Source organism: Leguminivora glycinivorella, unplaced genomic scaffold (genome assembly GCF_023078275.1).
Source record: "Leguminivora glycinivorella isolate SPB_JAAS2020 unplaced genomic scaffold, LegGlyc_1.1 Scaffold6, whole genome shotgun sequence".
Lineage (NCBI taxonomy): Eukaryota > Metazoa > Arthropoda > Insecta > Lepidoptera > Tortricidae > Leguminivora > Leguminivora glycinivorella.
This window is the reverse complement of record NW_025952831.1, coordinates 883,820-897,133: the sequence shown is the minus strand read 5'-3', so window position 1 is coordinate 897,133 and position 13,314 is coordinate 883,820. Positions and strand designations below refer to the sequence as shown.

Here is a 13,314-nt window from a genome sequence, read left to right as displayed (position 1 = left end):
ATGTACTCCACAGAGAACCTCCTATAGAGTGGCAGTCTTGTATATTTGGTTCGCGATACGAGTCACCAGTGTTTGGGGTGCGAGGAGCGGGCGGGGAATGTGTTAAGCGCGCTGTGATTGGCCGTTTCAAGGACGGCGGGCAGTCGCGCCAGATGAAAAGGGACAGAAGTATGACTGTCCCTCTACTGACGCGTAAGTGGCCAATGTAAGTTGACCTATGCCGGCTCTGAATAAATTATAAATATGACTTATTTGTGGAATGTAATGCCGTCTGTTTTTAAATTTGAGCTTCTTGTTACCTTTCCACACCATTTCACACTACAGGTGGACATCTTTAAGGCATCAAAATACCCTTTTCCAATTTTTTTGTGCGAAAAACACGCGCTGCTTTCGGGTCTGTTACTTGGTCGATACTGATCGGGCACGGCGAGCGCCCGCGCTTATATCAGTGCAAATACTAGGAAGGCTGGCACCCGCGAGTCGTCTTGTAATAGATGTCTATAGGAGTTGGTCTGTGATGTACTCACATAGTTGTGATGCTGGTAAAGCTGGTGTGGGTAGGGCTGTGGCGGCGGCGCGGCGTATATCGCCGCGCCACCGAACACCGCGCCGTTTCCGCCTTGCTGCAACGGAAATAACAGACACACATTGATTATTTTAAACAAGTGACTAGGCTGAACCGGAATCAGAAAATGCTTTATTTTCATATTACATTTCTCAGACTCTGTAGACATGCTAGCTAAGTGTAGATGACATCAGTTTCAGCGAGGTTATTTGTTTGATGCTAGTTACACTATACTTCGTTTTTTTTAGCATTAGAGAGACCTATAAAGAACGATTTATAAGGTTTTTTTATCGGGCACATTCTGCGGATCGAACAGTGAATACGAGTTAATAAATATCTCATATTTATTATCATTTTTCATTAATACATACATTACTCAGCGTTGTAAACAGATAAGAAACATAACTTGGGTTCATTTTTATTCCAAAATGAAAAGCTAAGAATTTTAATAAATTATATTTGCAATTTTACATGGAAATGTTGTATACTAAAAAAATCTAAAAAGGCAGTCTATTTTTAAACGTCACTCACGATCTTACACTATGTACGTAAGTTCCGAGAAATCAGTGGTATCGGCCGAAATCGAAGAAGAAAGGTTTACGACCACTGCTTCTTCGTTTACCCGTTTGACAGATAATTCTAATCTTAAAAGAAACGGAGTATAAGGACAGCAATCTTGACAAACCTGCATGTACTGCGCTGGCATCATCGCGGGCGGTGCGTAGCCTTGCGTCTGCTGTATGGGGGCCGCTGCTGGAACAATACCACATTTTGTAACATGCGACTATAATTAATGAGACTGATGATTTTTTTTATACCACGTCGGTGGCAAACAGGTATACGGCCCGCCTGATGGAAAGCGGTCACCGTAACCTATGGACGACCGCAGCTCAAGGGGTGTCACGTGCGCGTTGCCGACCCATTAGAAACTTGTACACTCCTTGGTACATTTCGGTATGGCAATGTAATGAAAGATTCAACTGATGATTTTTGTATTGTGATCATAGAGGAATAAGTAAGAGAAAAATTGCAACTCCATACACCAGTAAATGCGAGTTATTTGTATAGGCAGAGTTAAGTGACATCTAGCGACAATCACGCGTCAACTAGCGTAAATTATCAGTACTGCTACTTGTCAATAGATGTCGCGACGAACGAAGAGTCGATTGCTCACCAATTTAGCTACTATTACAATAGTATTAATCAGTATTCTGTTTTCAATTCCTTCTGCTTGTAATATTAGTTGTAAACTGTTCTAATATTAAATTTTTGGCAGACGACACACTGTTGCCACCTAGTATTGAGTAGTGGTACTGATAATTCACGCTATTTGACGCGTGATTATCGCTAGATGTCACTTAACTATGCCTATACAAATAACCCGCATTTACTGATATGGAGTTACAACTCTTCCCTTGTGATTCTGACTCTTCCCTTCTATGATTGTGATGGATTGATGGACGTCTCAATTTTCTTTCGCCACTTTTCATTCATCACTTTCGTCAGTAGTCTTTGTCAAGTACCTACATCTTTGTCAACGGAATTGGATAACGACACGGTGTAGATATAGGACATGCGTACCCATAGTGTGTGGCTGCGGTGGCAGATTGTGGATGTTGTGGTGCGCGTGCGTCATGAGCTGCTGAGGCTCTACCATGCCAACGTGCCGGACCTGAAAACGTTCAAGTTTCATAGTACATTACGATACAAGTGCGGAAATGATTCGAATAAGGGTGTTAGCGTCACAGTCGCCAACAGATGGCGACGACACAGGCGAGCAGCGCGTTCAGTGCACGGAGTTAAGCCGCCGCGTGAACACCTATATGCCTGAAGAGGGGACTTCAAAATTGGCCAACACATGTCGCAGCAGTAGCGATATATCGTGAGTACAACCGTGGATTCATGTCTCTATTGTCAAGACGTTAAAATGCGTTCGGATATTTGTGAGAATTTTGGCGACTGTACAGTCAGTCAGCCATAAGTGATGATTTCTGTACCTTGTCGCTTTAACGTCGTGTATGAAATATCATACGAAATTGTCAAACGATTAAAAGCGATAAGGTACAGAAATCATCACTTATTTATGCCGGTGACTGTACTACACTAAGGGCCCATTTAGACGATACGAGAACTCGCATACGAGTTTTAATACATTGCGTTATTTGAGGGCTGTGCAAAATTGTATGTAACTTCAACAGCCGGCAATGTAACTAAAATCGCTTGCGAGTTCGCACACCGTCTAAATCAGGCCTAATCGATCGTGTGTTAACATTACGATACAAGTGCGATAATAAGAGGCGATAAATTAAACTCGAACGTAGTGTTTTAAATCGACAAAGGCTGCGAATTCACACATGCCAGAAATGCGCACATTGTCGCATATGTATCGTAAAAAGTTTTACAGTACTGTCAAATCTCAGACACTGGCGATAAAATATATGACACAGTCTAAGCTCGTGTAGGTGAACGCGTACTATGCTTGTATGAGTGAGATATGACAGGTCGACTGTTCGCGTTTTTGACAGGTGGTAACTGTGAGGTAACCGAGAGGGGGTGGGCGGTACTTTCAGCGGGGAGCGGGAGTGGCCATACTGTACGATAGTACTCTTTATTACTGTGGTACTGTGGTGTAAATGGTACCTGTTGTGAGTGTTGCTGCGGATGCTGCGGCGCGGGGCCGTGTTGCGCCTGCGCCGCGTTCCGATGTACCTAATACAGACACCACAACGTTTGAGAAGTGTTAGGCCGATAGTCCACTATCATATGTGTATCATAGAAATATGATCATAGGCAACATGCCATCCTTTCTTATCACGTTGGAGAAAAAGGGAAGCATACAGACCTAGTGGACTATGGGCCTTACGGCCCAGCCGCGACATTGGTCTAAGGGCGACAGCAGTGAGCGGCAGCCATACGTGCGAATGAAAAGTCCCATCGCTGTGTCTCGCTCCAATGTATGGCGGCCGCTCACCGCCGTCGCGCTTAGACGAATTCATGGCCGAGCCGTTAAAAAGTCGTCATAGACTTCGTTCTATAGATTTTAAGGAGCCACAGCACTGTATCATGGTCATGATACTGTCACTTGTCATATCATGCGTCACTTTCGCACTCACATACTTAGAACGTGACAGACATGGTGACAAATGGTAGACAGCCGTGCATCTTAGCCCCGCAGATTTAAAAGACGATGGCCATTTTTGAATCCAAGATGGCGGCCATTCCCTAAGTAAATTAACTTAAACTGACTCTCGTTTCACATTTATGTTTTTATATGCGATGTGTAGTTACCGGGTCGCTGGTGGCCTAGCGGTAAAGGCGCGGGACTTTTAATCCGAAGGTCGCGGGTTCGAACCCCGGCTCGTACCAATGAGTTTTTCGGAACTTATGTGCGAAATGTCATTTGATATTTGCCAGTCGCTTTTCGGTGAAGGAAAACATCGTGAGGAAACCAGACTAATTCCAATAAGGCGTCATCCATATATTACGTCACAGTGTAAGGGGGGGAGGGGGTCATACTAAATGTGACAATCCCTGTTAAAGGGATACAAAAAAGCGTGACATAGGGGGGGGGGGTCCAAAAACCTGAAATTTGGTGTGACGTAATATGTGGATGATCCCTAAGGCTTAGTTACCCTTTGGGTTGGTTGGCAGTCGCTTTCATAAAAAAATGCCTACGCCAAATCTTGGGATTAGTTGTCACAGCGGACCCCAGGCTCCCATGAGCCGTGGCAAATGCCGGGATAACGCAAGGAGGATGATGATGTGTAGTTACCGGGTGTATGAGTTGCTGCGGATGCATCTGCGGTCCCGGGCTGCCTTGATGCTGGTTGGTCGCCGGCGGCGCGTTGCCCGCGTACTCTGCTAAAATAATACATTTTTTAATATTGTGACCACACCTGGGACAATAGCCATCAAATTTATGAATTAAAAAAAATAAAACCGCCTTCAAAAAATATGCGCGTTAGAAAACACGGAGAAACTAAAAAGCAAAAAATAATATGATGATTAGATTTCCTGTCTAAACCTAAATATCTAAACATCCAAATTATAAAATAATCAATTATTTTTGTAGTCTGTTCCAGCCCTGTTCCTTGCCTTGCCATTGCCTGTCCTGTTCGCCCCGCCCAACCTTACGCAAGCTGGCCCGACTCCACCGCTATAACAATACATTTTTTAATATTGTGACCACACCTCCGACAATAGCGATCAAATTTATGAATTAAAAAAAATAAAACCGCCTTAAAAAAATATGCGCGTTAGAAAACACGGAGAAACTAAAAAGTAAAAAATAATATGATGATTTGATTTCCCGTCTAAACCTAAATATCTAAACATCCAAATTATAAAATGATCAACTATTTTTGTAGTCGGTACCAGCCCAGTTCCTTGCCTTGCCATTGCCTGTCCTGTTTGCCCCGCCCAACCTTACACAAGCTGGCCCGACTCCACCGCTATAACAATACATTTTTTAATATTGTGACCACACCTCGGACAATAGCGATCAAATTTATGAATTTAAAAAAAAAACCGTCTTCAAAAAATATGCGCGTTAGAAAACACGGAGAAACTAAAAAGCAAATAAAAATATGATGATTAGATTTCCTGTCTAAACCTAAATATCTAAACATCCAAATTATAAAAAAATCAATTATTTTTGTAGTCGGTACCAGCCCTGTTCCTTGCCTTGCCATTGCCTGTCCTGTTCGCCCCGCCCAACCTTACGCAAGCTGGCCCGACTCCACCGCTATAACAATACATTTTTTAATATTGTGACCACACCTCCGACAATAGCGATCAAATTTATGAATTAAAAAAAATAAAACCGCCTTAAAAAAATATGCGCGTTAGAAAACACGGAGAAACTAAAAAGCAAATAAAAATATGATGATTAGATTTCCTATCTAAACCTAAATATCTAAACATCCAAATTATAAAAAAATCAATTATTTTTGTAGTCGGTACCAGCCCTGTTCCTTGCCTTGCCATTGCCTGTCCTGTTTGCCCCGCCCAACCTTACGCAAGCTGGCCCGACTCCACCGCTATAACAATACATTTTTTAATATTGTGACCACACCTCCGACAATAGCGATCAAATTTATGAATTAAAAAAAAACCGCCTTCAAAAAATATGCGCGTTAGAAAACACGGAGAAACTAAAAAGCAAAAAATAATATGATGATTAGATTTCCTATCTAAACCTAAATATCTAAACATCCAAATTATAAAAAAATCAATTATTTTTGTAGTCGGTACCAGCCCAGCCCTGTTCCTTGCCTTGCCATTGCCTGTCCTGCCCCTCTAGCACAACTTGTCTTGTCGCGCGCGAGTCCATACTTGAAGTCGCGCTTGATGTATGGACTCGCGCGCGACATGGCAAGTTGTGCTAAAGGGTCTGTTTGCCCCTCCCAAACTCCCAACCTTACGCAACTCCACCGCAGGCATAGGCCTTAAACAGTTTTTAACCCCCGACGCAAAAACGACGGGGTGTTATAAGTTTGACGTGTCTGTCTGTCTGTCTGTGTGTGTGAAGGGATGAACCGATATAGATTTAGTTTTTTTTTGTCTGAAAGCTGAGTTAGTCGGGAGTGTTTCATGAAAATCTGTAATTTTGTGGTTACCACCCACACCTGAAGCTGTGTGGTTAGAATTTCACCACCCCCTTTCTTCTCGTGGGTGTCGTAGAAGTCGACTGTGGGATATGGTTAAATTGTGGCGTAGGCGAGAGCCGTGCAATGTCACAATTTGGATTTCTTTCAATCCCTTTTTGCCAAGAGTGGCGCACTGAATGAAACTTAGTAGTTCATGTGCTCTGCCTCCCCCTTGATGGGATACAGGCGTGATTATATGTATGTAATTTAGTGGATAGGTTATTTGAAAAGCTCTCATTTTGACATTGATCAAGCAAGACGGTTTGTTAAGATATTGAACATGGTTCGCGGTAGGCCCTTCTCAGTGAGCTAGAGGCGCCCGCTGAGCAAAAATCTAAAATTGAATAAGTTGTTGTACCTGGATGATACCGCATCTGTGGCTGTTGTTGTGGTTGTTGTTGTTGCTGTTGTCCTTGTGACGGCTGTGGCGAGTACGTCTCCGCGAGAGGCCGCTGCCGTAGGCTACTATACCGCTTACTACCGCGAGGCTCCGCGCCTAGAATATAATGTGGAATTTTAAATCACTTCTAGTACAATGAAGTTTAATTCAAAAAAATATATGCGTGAAAAGATAGTTTCAATAAGTCTCTGGCGAGTTTTATAGCATACAGTGTGGAAGTGTTGTCATAAACGTTAACCCATTTATTCATAAGCGTTCACTAAAGTTATCAAGCCGATAAGGATCGTTTGTCCCTTTCTGACGTATTGGTGTGATAGAAAAGGACAAACGATTTTTCTCGGCTAGTTACCTTTCGTGAACGTTTTTTTTTTATTATTTATTGAAAACAAAGATTACAGTTATACAGTTTCTAGTTTTTTCGCCAAACTTACGTTTAACGGCGAAATGAAGCACTCATTTTCAAATAATTTTCATTCTCATTTCATGAATAAGAGGGTAAATGTCTATAAAATTATGACAACCGTTTGGATGCTAAGGATACCTAAAGTCGTTATTAGATGTGTTATAGTCCAACGACAACTGTTTTAGAGTCTGTATCAGTTGGCGTGTCGAAAAGACCTTTTTTTATTTATTATAAACCGACCAGTGATTGACCTCAGTCGCAGCCGATGGAAAGTGTCGACAACGCCGAAGTAGTAGCTCACTGGTTCAGTAATAGCCTATTCACTCTCGACTTGAATACATCCAGATCGTATTCAACCGGGAATACAGAAGAGGGGAGCGTGTTCCACTATTTAGCGGTTCGCATTAGGAAAGAAGAGACAAACCTCTTCGTGCGAATGAAAGGTAGGTCGACAACGTAACGGCCCGGCCACGACATTGGTCTAAGCGCGACAGCGGTGAGCGGCGGCAATACATTGGAGCGAGACACAGCGATGGGACTTTTCATTCGCACGAATGGCCGCCGCTCACCGCTGTCGCGCTTAGACCAATGTCGTGGCCGGGCCGTAAAGCCCCATTTAGATGGTACGAGTTTCTCGCCTCGAACGTACGATTATCGAAGTACGAGAAAAAATATCGTATCATGTAAACTATGCGTACGATATCGCACGAGAGGGGGCGATAATCGCCTCGCCTTTGATATTTGTATGTCTCCGTGTAAACAAAACACATATGCGAGAATCGTATACGAGTTTATACGCTACTCAGTCGAAATGAATTCAGTAGAAATCATGTAAAACATGGTGTTTTTATATTTATAGCTACCTCTCAGTAACTGCTAAAACCAAAAATAAATTCGGCTTATTAATATTATACAGTTAATGTTTAGGTACCTACTGACATTTTACCCCATATATCTATGGGGCAAAATGCCTACTATAATTAAAAAAAATGTTATTTATATTCTATGTTTAATAATATCGCAAGTACCGCAACCAAGATTTTATTAGCTAGGTAACGCTACGGTCGAATTCATTATTTTCCCTATTGTATATTATTGATACCTCCATAAATCATTTATAATGTTTTTAATATTATTGGGTACTATTCAACTTAAATTCAAATAAATCCAAGGTAAATTATACCCAATATTCTAAAAAAGCATATAATATATGTGTTTATAATTAATTAATTAGCAACTAAGCACGCAAGTTGTAGAAGAGCGGGTTTCGCGTTGGTTGATGAAAAGTCCGGAGAAGAGTAGAGATTATTCTGTTTATTTAAAATATTAAAATGTTATATGAATGTTATGTTATGTTATCGAATGCACCCGGCCACGACGGTTCTCAAAAGTGCACTAATTTTAGGTAAATGAAAATTGGCTAACATAGAGTAAATTGCTGACTGGGCACACGTGCCGCACGAGGCCCGGAACGTGTTGAAGGTGCATTGCACCGAACATCTTGCGGGGGGCAAACGATGAGATGAGATGAGTAAGAGAATGATACAAGGTGATTAAACAATCAGCTTAATACTATTCACTAAACGATGTTAAAATTGGGGAGCTTCCCCGGTCTATGTGTGTTGATTCACTCATCTCGTGTTTAGGACTTGTAATCACTTTCACTCGCGCACTGTTTATTTCTCCTTCATTCACACTTTTTACTCGATATTGCGCACTAACACTACACTTGTTATCGTTACGGATGTCACCGGTGCTGGTGTGACGTGTGTTGTACGGCGTGGAGGCTGCGCTCGCGCTCGCTCGGGGCGGCGGCGGCGGCGGCGGCAGGTTCACCCGGCGTCTCATGGAGATGTTGCTTGCTGCTGTTGGTTCCTCTGAGTCGGCTGTGAATTCTGGAGTTCTTTGAGGTCTCCATTGGCAACGTTTTTTCTTCTATATTTTTATCTTCTTTTCTTTCCTTGAAGTTTAAGCTGCTGTTTTCGAATTTTTCGATAGTGATGTTTATTATATGGTTTATTGGGTCGATTTCTGGTGTAGGTATACTATACTTTAAATTTGCGTTGCTTTGCATGTTCATGTGCGTATGAATTGCAAAGTTATCTGTTTTTACAATGCAATTCTCCTCGATGTAAATAATGTTAGAGCGTGTCAATGTTTGTGCTGTAACTCGATCCGTACATATTGTTCGAAACTGACACCGGTCGCAACAAAAATATAAATAATGATTTGCTTTTGATAGACTAGTCCACTTGTTCTGGCACGCGGCTATGCTTGTTTTGCATTGTAAATTCTTATTTTCGTCCTTTATGCATAAATCTTGATCCATGTTCATTTTATATATAGGTACCTTAAGGGGGCACATGTACGCAAACTGATCTCGTATGATACAAAGTTCGAGATCTTTTTCTTGTAGTGGAATGTATGCATCTTTCTGAAGGTTCATCGCTACGTATTTTTCTATGGGGACAACAGATATCATATCTCCGTCTGAACTATGCGGGACCGGAATAATGTTGTAAATATCATAACGGTCACGTGTTGTTAATGGGATGCGAATCTCAAATATCATGTATTGGTCAGTCATTCTTGCTTTCACTTTTAATACTTTGTAAATGTTTTGGAGGTTTGTTTGTGTGTTGTCAGTTGGTAGGGTAAGGTCGCTCGTAAGTTGACCAGATATAATGTTTAATTCTTTTTGTAGTTGTTCGGGGCTGATAATATGTATATTCATTTTATCGCTATAAATGTTAGTTAACGTGTCTAATAACGTATCTTGGATTGTCCTAAGGTGGTTTAACAAGTTATTTGCTGCCATGGCGATCAATGTAAATTGAGATATGCTTTCTGCATCTGTAATTTCTTTCTCCATTGCAGTGTTGCTCTTTTCTAAAGAGACTAGATGCTGGTGTATTAATTTGTGTTGCTTTTGTATGGTACCTCTTGTCCTCTGGAGCATGTTATATTCGGCTTCAATGATTGATGTTTGATTTTTCCACATTGTGACGATGTGTTTTTCGTTCGCTTTAATACTACTTATGTCATTTTGATATTGTTGAGCAAATTTATCATCTAAGACTCCAAATAAAGTATTTGCTAGATTTCCGACACCGTTGAAAAATCCGCGTTTCTTTCTTGTTTGCTGTTTTAGTTGATGTCTTAATAATACTTTATTGTAATGTTGCAGTTCGTCGTGTGAATGACGTAATTGTAGAAGGATGACGTCACAGTGTGAAAGGCTTTTTACTTGTTTACAAGTAGTTTCTAATTGTTCGTTGTATTTTCTGTATGCTGATACCCCTTCCCAGAAAGGGCTCATGTCGTAGTACGCGACTAATTTCCATTCGTCCCTAACTAGCTGCATTGTTCCTAGCCTATCGAAGTATAGGCCTTGCCCTTCGTTGACAGGTGTCATTTTGACGCAATTTCCAGTTGTCAAAAATGTTATGAAATAAAATAGCATCATCAATATTGTCGTCATGCAACCCCGTTTAGCTGGTTTTTTAGTTTTGTTTTGTGTCAGTTGTTTGGAGGGTTCATTTTCTGATTTTGTCTTTTCCAAAGGCAAGAGAGAAAGTTTAACTACGGGTCTTTTCAGTATTCCTTTTTCTGTCTTAAGTGTTACTACTCGTACATAACCATCTTGACCTGCGTGTACGTCTATTACCCTTCCGAGCGCCCATTTTCCTGCTGGTAAATTATCTTCGTGTATGACCACTATGTCTCCTATTTCTATGTTTTTCTGAGGATTGCACCATTTCTGTCTTGCTGTAAGTAGGCTTAAGTACTCAGATTTCCACCTTTTCCAAATGTCATTGAATATTTTTTGTGTCAAACTCCATTTTGTGCGTGCGTCCTCATATGTTTCCATTATTGTTACACCTGCTCTTCCTTGTAAGAAGTGGGCTGGGGTTAGTGTGTTTAAATCATCAATGTTTTCGGTGAGGGGACACAGTGGGCGGGAATTCAGGCAAGCTTCTAATTGTGCTAAAACTGTTGAGTACTGTTCGAAGGTAAGCTTTTGCTCACCCACTACACGTTTTAAATGGTGTTTCAAACTCCTCACTGCTCGTTCCCAGAGGCCACCAGCACTTGGCCAGGATGGGGCATTGAAATGCCACTCAATTTCCATCTCGGCAATGTCTGCTAAGAAGTTATCGTCGAACGTGTTTTGTATTTCCTTCCACTGTTGCTTTAATATGTTATTCGCGCCTATAAAATTGGTTCCTTGGTCTGAGTATAGGTGCTTTGGGGCTCCTTTCCTGGCGGCCATCCTTCTTAGAGCTGCCAGGAATGCTGAGCTTGTTAGTTCTGTTACGAGCTTTAAATGTACTGCTTTTGTGACCATGCAGATAAAAACTGCAATGTAACCTTTCAGTGTTCGACTTCCTCGCGTGTTACTAGCTTTTATGTCAACAAACCCTGTGTAATCCACTCCAGTGTGAAAAAATGGTTTTGCTTCGTTGACACGGGCGGCGGGTAGATCACCCATGAGTTGATACTGTTTTTGCCCATCGATCTTTTGGCATTTGACGCATTTTCTAACTTGTTGTTTTACTCTATTGTTTCCGCCCATCACCCAGTACTCTTCTCTCAACTTGCTTGATGTAATCTTGGCGCCTCCGTGAAGTGTTATGATATGGGCATGTTCTATTAGTAATGTAGCAAGACGTGATTCCTTTGGAATGATTTTTGGGTGTCTCATTTCGTAAGGTAAATGCGCTTCTTCGAGGCGTCCTCCTACTCTAAGTATATGTTCGTTGTCCAGGAATGGATATAATGAGCAAAGTTTACTCCTTGTTTCTACTTTGTTATTCCTGCGTAAATGTTCAATATCTTCTTCTAATTCTTTGTTTTGCACGCTTTTAATTATAGCTCGTTTAGCTTTTCGCAACTCCTGTAATGTTAGATAGCTGGGTAAGCGGTTTCGCTTCAAAGTGAATGCTCTCAATATGTAGGCTACGATTCTTGTTACTTTTGTAATTGAACTATATTTGTTTAATAAATCATGAATAATATCTTGCTTGTTATTGTTTTGGCCCACATTTGATACATAGGATTTTTTCTCCTCTTCTGTTGTATGATATGTTGGTTTTTGACAACTTTCGTGTTCTGGCTGGAAATCAGCTAACCATATTGGTCCTGACCACCATAAAGAGTTGTCTTTTAACTGAGGTGCTGTTTGTCCTCTGCTGGCAGCATCCGCGGGGTTTTCTGACGATTTCACATAACGCCATTGTTCTTCTGTCATCACCTGTTTTATTTGTTCTACTCGATTGGCGACGAATGGTTTCCAGCGGCTTGGCTGTCCTTGTAACCATCCGAGGACGATCTTTGAATCGCACCAACCAAACGTTTCCACAGTATGCTGTTGTAGAGATATTTTTATTTTTGCCATTAGTTTTGATAGAAGATGCGCTCCACATAATTCAAGTTTCGGCAGTGTTAATTGTTTCTTCTGTGGGACGACCTTTGTTTTTGCTGCGACCAGAATTGGTTTTGTTTGATGTTCAGTTCGTGCATATACTACACACCCATATGCTTCTAGCGATGCGTCACAGTACCCATGTAGTTGGATTACGTCATTCTGTTTACATAGCAACCATCTGGGTATTTTGCAATCGTTAATTAAGTGAATTTCTTCCTGTATTTTGGACCATTCTAAGTGTATGTCATCTGGGATGGGCTGATCCCATTGAACTGTTTGTTTCCATACTTTTTGGAATAAAATTTTGAGTTTTATGCTGAGCGGGGCAAGCCAGCCAAGTGGGTCAAAGAGTTTGGAGATGTCCGATAGAAGGGTTCTTTTTGTTGGTTTGTTTTTCTGCTTTTCAATTTTACATTGAAAAGTAAATACGTCTTCAGTTGGATTCCAACTTAAACCTAGTGTTTTAGATATGTCATCTTGTTTAAAGTTAATTGTTAGGTTTTGATTGTCTTGCTTGTTCTGTATATGTTCTAACACTTCTTCTCTGTTTGAGGACCATTTTCGTAAGTTAAATCCCGCTGTTCTTAACAAGTCGATAATGTCGTTTATCAGTTTTATTGCTTGCTCTATGGAATGTGAACCGTGTATAAGATCATCCATGTAGAACGATTCCTCTAAAACTTTGGACGCTTCTGGGTAGTTTTCCTGTTCGTCACGTGCTAGCCTTTTTAGTGTCATCATGGCTAAAAAGCTTGCACTTTTTGTTCCGTATGTAACTGTCGTAAGCTGAAATGATTGTAGTATCCCGTGCTCGTCTCTCCAGATGATTTTCTGAAGGTGTTGGTCATCTTCATGCACTAAGATTTGACG

At 41.2% G+C, this 13,314-nt stretch overlaps 1 protein-coding gene across 2 annotated transcripts in view; it reads right to left on the bottom strand.

Annotated features, from left to right (window-relative positions):
• Positions 1 to 13,314, bottom strand: part of LOC125242074 (translation initiation factor IF-2-like) — a 93,557-nt gene that overhangs the window by 13,696 nt on the left and 66,547 nt on the right. Inside the window, exons 10-15 of one of the 2 annotated variants that reach the window (XM_048150776.1) lie at positions 6,572 to 6,709; positions 4,338 to 4,426; positions 3,206 to 3,274; positions 2,147 to 2,237; positions 1,251 to 1,318; positions 528 to 623 (exon numbers count right to left, since the gene is read on the bottom strand). In XM_048150776.1, coding sequence (XP_048006733.1) covers positions 528 to 623; positions 1,251 to 1,318; positions 2,147 to 2,237; positions 3,206 to 3,274; positions 4,338 to 4,426; positions 6,572 to 6,709 — 551 coding nt within the window. The remainder of the gene's footprint in view (positions 1 to 527; positions 624 to 1,250; positions 1,319 to 2,146; positions 2,238 to 3,205; positions 3,275 to 4,337; positions 4,427 to 6,571; positions 6,710 to 13,314) is intronic. The other variant, XM_048150777.1, reaches the window with a different exon arrangement.